A 5,107-nucleotide genomic window follows, 5' to 3' on the forward strand; every position below is an offset into this window, starting at 1 on the left:
GCCACCTACCGGATGATGCTGAGGAACTGGGTCATGGTCAGCTCCTGCGGGACCAGGAACTTGGTTTTGTCCAGCAGGGGCAGGAACGTCTCCCTGGGGTAGCGCTCCACTACCACCTGTCAAGAGTGTCCATCCTTAAGAATGTGACTCAGCGTGAGTCTTAGGAACTTGGAACAGAGAGAGGGAAGCTGTTGGCTGCTCTTGGTTTCTTCAAAGAACAGGCTCGGAACCCCACCCCCACGCCCCCCAGCGGAAGTCCAATGGTGTCTTACCGGGATCTTGTTGGGGAACTTTGCCCGGATTCCAGCAACTTCCTCCTGTCTGATTGCTGTGAATGTTTCAAGCACAAGGGAAGAAGCAAAGATCAAGAGAAGGCCAGATCCTCTCCTCTCTTTGGAGTAACCCAGAAAACTACCCCAAGAAATTTACCCAAGCTCTTCCTCTGCTTGAAAGGTCTGACGCCTGGGATTCTCTGTGGAGGCGGCATTTCACTCAACAGCTGTGTCTGTTTTAAAAAAGAAAAAAAATGTCCCGCAAACAGGAACCTAACTCATTCCTCCAGCTGCTTCCAAACTGCCTGCAGGAGCTTGAAGGAGGCCCTTATGTAGGGCTGAGTGACATCAGGCCTCTCCTCTCCTCCCCTCTCCCCACTCCCCCTCCCTGGGCAGCAGGAGGTCAGTTCTGATGGAAATGGAATCGCCACCTGCTTGCTGGTCAGAGAAAGCCACTTTGTTCATGACCAGTTCAAGATGTTTCTTTGCAAAAGAAATTAGGGTTTGTAATAAAATCATTGGCTGGGCAGCGGACCGTGGAGAGGTAAAACTGCCTTGTGCTGGGACGTTTTTGTACTTCAGTAGCAAGGGGAGTCCAAGCTGGATCCACCTCAGCCTGAAGTGTGCTGTGTAATTCTCACAATGGTCCATGCCCTTTTTCAAAGAAGGAAACCTATACTAAGAAAGGTGAAGTGATTTGCCCGAGGGCACACAGCTAGTAAGAGAGGGAGTATGGATTAAAACCTAGAGTTGTATGCCGGGTGCAGTGGGCCACACCTGTAATCCCAGCACCTGCGAGGCTGAGGGGGGTGGATCACCTGGCCAACATGCTGAAATCCCATCTCTACTAAAAATACAAAAATTAGCCAGGTGTGGTGGCGGGCACCTGTAATCCCAGCTACTCAGGAGGCTGAGGCAGGAGAATCGCTTGAACCCAGGAGGCAGAGGTTGCAGTGAGCCGAGATCGCACCACTGCACTCCAGCCTGGGCAACGAGAGTGAAACTTCATCTCAAACAAACAATCAAACCAACCCAGAGTTGTTACAAGGAAGTCCAAGTACTTCCAATGTACTCCGGTATACTCTAAGACCAATATACTCCAGTATATTCTGTCACTTAGTTTTCTCTGGGATAAAAGAAGGAAGGAAGGACAATTGTCCCCAAGATCTCGCTTTTGGAGTTAAGAAACTGGGCCTCTGGTCATACATAGGGGAAACCAAACTCCATTTCTCCTATATTCTCACAACACAGATCACTTTTGACACTAGGTGTGTGTGTGTGGGTTGGGGAGATTCCCCATACACCGAGCAATGAGTCCTGCAGTGGACACCAGCTCGGTCTCCTCCAATCCAGCTCTGACACTGTCTGCCTGGAGACAGCGTCAGATCCCACGGGCTGCGGGCTCTGTCCCACAAGACTGTCCCCCACTTGCAATGCCAGTTGCAAGCCCCAAGTTGTGTTTGTTGTTTGTTCGTTTTTTTGAAACAGAGTCTTGCTCTGTTGCCCAGGCTGGAGTGTAGTGGCACGATCTCAGCTCACTGCAATCTCTGCCTCCTGAGTTCAAGCGATTTCTCCCAAGTAGCTGGGATTACAGGCACGTGACACCACGCCTGGCTAATTTTTGTATTTTTAGTAGAGAGGGGGTTTTGCCATGTTGGCTAGGCTGGTCTCAAACTCCTGACCTGATGATCCTCCTGCCTTGGCCTCCCAAAGAGCTGGGATTACAGGCATGAGCCGCCGTGCCCGGACCCTAGCTTGTTTTCCCTGTGCTTCTGATCTATGGGATATACGTCAGGCTTCCGATAGCCCCCGCCTTGGGTTTCATTAATTGGCTAGAATGACTCACAGAACTCAGGGAAACACATTTACCGGCTTCTTACAGAGGATATCACGAAGGATACAGATGAAGAGATGCGTAGGGCGAGGTGTGGGGGAAGGGCATGCCACCCTCCAGGAACCTCCCCATGTTCAGCTACCAGAACCTAGGCCTTTTGGGTTTTTATGAAGGCTTCATTATGTAGGCAAGATTGATTAAATCGCTGGCCACTGGTAATCAATTTGACTTTCAACCGCTCTACCCTCCCCAGAGGCTGGAGGTGGGGCTAAAAATTCCAACCCTCTAATCTCACTTTTGTCTTTCTGGCGCCCAGCCCCCATCCAGAAGCCACCCAGGGGCTGCCAGCCATCAGTCCACTGATGAGCTAAAAAAGACACTTACTGCTGGGAGCAGTGGCTCACGCCTGTAATCCCAGCACTTCGGGAGGCCAAGGTGGGTGGATCACTTGAGGTCAGGAGTTCGAGACCAGCTTGCCCAACATGGCGACCCTGTCTCTACTAAAATACAAGAAAATTAGCTGGGCGTGGTGGTGGTTGCCTGTAATCCCAACTACTCAGGAGACTGAGGTAGGAGAATCGCTTGAACCCGGGAGGCAGGGCTTGCAGTGAGCCGAGATTGTGCTACTGCATTTCAGCCTGGGCAACGGAGCGAGACTCCGCCTCAGAAAAAAAAAAAAAAAATTAAAAATTAAAAAAAAGAGACACCTATCACTTTGAAAATTCCAAGGATTCCATCGGGCACAGTGGCTCACACCTGTAATCCCAGCACTTTAGGAGGCCGAGGTGGGCAGATCACCTGAGGTCAGGAGTTCGAGACCCACTTGGCCATCATAGTGAAACCCCTCTCTTCACTAAAAATACAAAAATTTGCCAGGCATGGTGGTGGGTGCCTGTAATCCCAGCTACTCAGGATCCTGAGGTAGGAGAATCACTTGAAGCCAGGAGGCAGAGGTTGAAGTAAGCCAAGATTGCACCACTGCACTCCAACCTGGGCAACAGTGAGGCTTCGTCTCAGAAACAAACAACAGAAACAAACAAAAAAAGAAAATTCCAAGAGGTTTTAGAAGTTGTTTGCCAGGAAATTGAATGAAAACTAAACATGTATTTCTCAATATCACAGGGCCTGAGAAATTAATCCCTTGCCTGGGATCAAAGGGACTAGGAAGGGCAAGACACAGCTCTTCCAGTTCCTGGGGCCAGGGGTTGCTTTGCGGTACTTACGCCCATCCAGGTAGCCTTTCAGCCTCTGCACAGCCAAAAGGCTTGCGTTTCCTTTGTCAGCAGTGTATGCCAGGATTTTCTGTAGTCTTTCCGCAGTGAAGAGTCTTAAAGTGAACAAAATGTGACAAAGGAGAAGGAGATAGTACATTTGCTGGGTGAACTGAAGGGCCTGACTCTTGGGGCTTTAGGTCAATGATAAGAAATAGATGTCAAGAGATTAAATGATGGCATCATTCAAGAGATTAGTGGCCTCATCCTCTTTCTCTGTCTTAAAAAAGAAGGCATCCCATCAGGTGTGAATAGTAAGAGCAGGTGTGCAGTGCTCTGCGCCAAAGTACCTCTCAAATCTGCAACCTCACGTAAACTTTCCCAGCTGCCTTGCAGGTGGGACGGGCAGGCGGGATGCTCACACTGCTCAGGTCTAGATCATTCAGCCAGAATGCAAACTGAGCCGGGATCCAACCCAGACTGGCCAATCTCCAGGGGCAGCCCAGACTCTAAGACCAGGCAAAGTTGGTTCCAAGCCAGGCCCTCTCACCTATGCACCTTAATTTCTGATCTTGGATATGTGGCTTCACTTTACTAAATATGGCTTTTAATGGTTATGGTCATCTGTAACTCAGAATAGTTATGTGAGGCTTAAATGAACTGGTTTCTGTAAAGCAGCTAGCATAGTGCCTGCCACTGTTCCTCAGTATATGCATCTTCCCCTCACTTCCCCAAGCCATGGTTCCCCCAAATCTTTATAATCCCAAGAAACTTTATGTGCATTCAGGTCTGAATGCTGAAGGCAGAGGTAGGAGGAAATAGCGCTCAGCTGGGGCCAGAAGAAAATAAATCCCAGCTGTGGTGTTTGGTCAATGATTATAAGGGCTTTGAGATGCTTCCTAACCTTGCGTTTGGCTTTCTGGGCTGAGGCATGGGGATTGCTATCTAGTCCAAGCAGCTTGCCTCTCAGATGGAAGGGAGATGGAGGAGGTAATAGAATGAAGCACTGGGAAAAAACAAAATGCGGCAACACTTCCAGAATCCATCATCTTCCAGGCAGAGGAATGGGCTGGATCTTTTTTCTCTTTTATTTTTTTTCTTTTTTTGGCAGGGGAGGGGTGGTGGAGACGGAGTTTTGCTCTTGTTGCCTAGGCTGGGGTGCAATGGCACGATCTCGGCTCACCGCAACCTCTGCCTTCCAGGTTCAAGCGATTCACCTGCCTCAGCCTCCTGAGTAGCTGGGATTACAGGCATGCGCCACCACGCGCAGCTAATTTTGTATTTTTAGTAGAGATGGGGTTTCTCCATGTTGGTCAGGCTGGTCTCAAACTCCCAACCTCAGGTGATCCACCCGCCTTGGCCTCCCAAAGTGCTGGGATTACAGGTGTAAGCCACGGTGCCTGGCCCGTTTTTGTCTTTTATTTTTTTGGAGGGGGGGAGTTGAAAGCCATATTTTGAGGGGAGCAGTGTCTGGTGTGTCGTCTGATGGCATCGTGCTCCTGGCTGGTGCTCCTCTGTCAGTGGAGTGAGATCTAGGTGGCTGGGAGGTGACCAAAGCCACATACTATGGATGCTACGTGGATCATGGGGAAGGAAATAGGAACGGTCCTGTGGAGAACAGCTGAAGCAAGAGTGCCCTCGCTTGATTAGGAGGTCTGTCTATCAAGATTTTCATTTCATTTTTGTTTTGTTTTGATTTTTTGAGACAGGGTCTCACTCTGTTGCCCAGCCTGGAGTAGAGTGGGATGATCACAGGTCAGTGCAGCATCAACCTTCTGGCTCAGGTGATC

The 5,107-nt window shown here is 49.7% G+C and overlaps 1 protein-coding gene across 1 annotated transcript in view; it reads right to left on the reverse strand.

The window, feature by feature from the left end:
* The window catches only part of MAP1LC3C (microtubule-associated protein 1 light chain 3 gamma), a 3,842-nt gene extending 3,282 nt beyond the window's left edge, over nucleotides 1-560 (reverse strand). Inside the window, exons 1-3 of the mRNA XM_011990028.1 lie at nucleotides 430-560; nucleotides 273-328; nucleotides 10-116 (exon numbers count right to left, since the gene is read on the reverse strand). Coding sequence (XP_011845418.1) covers nucleotides 10-116; nucleotides 273-328; nucleotides 430-487 — 221 coding nt within the window. The 5' untranslated portion in view covers nucleotides 488-560. The remainder of the gene's footprint in view (nucleotides 1-9; nucleotides 117-272; nucleotides 329-429) is intronic.
* Between the last annotated feature and the right edge of the window lie 4,547 nt (nucleotides 561-5,107).

The sequence above is a fragment of the Mandrillus leucophaeus genome, unplaced genomic scaffold, assembly GCF_000951045.1.
Source record: "Mandrillus leucophaeus isolate KB7577 unplaced genomic scaffold, Mleu.le_1.0 Scaffold367, whole genome shotgun sequence".
In the NCBI taxonomy this organism is placed as follows: Eukaryota; Metazoa; Chordata; class Mammalia; order Primates; family Cercopithecidae; genus Mandrillus; species Mandrillus leucophaeus.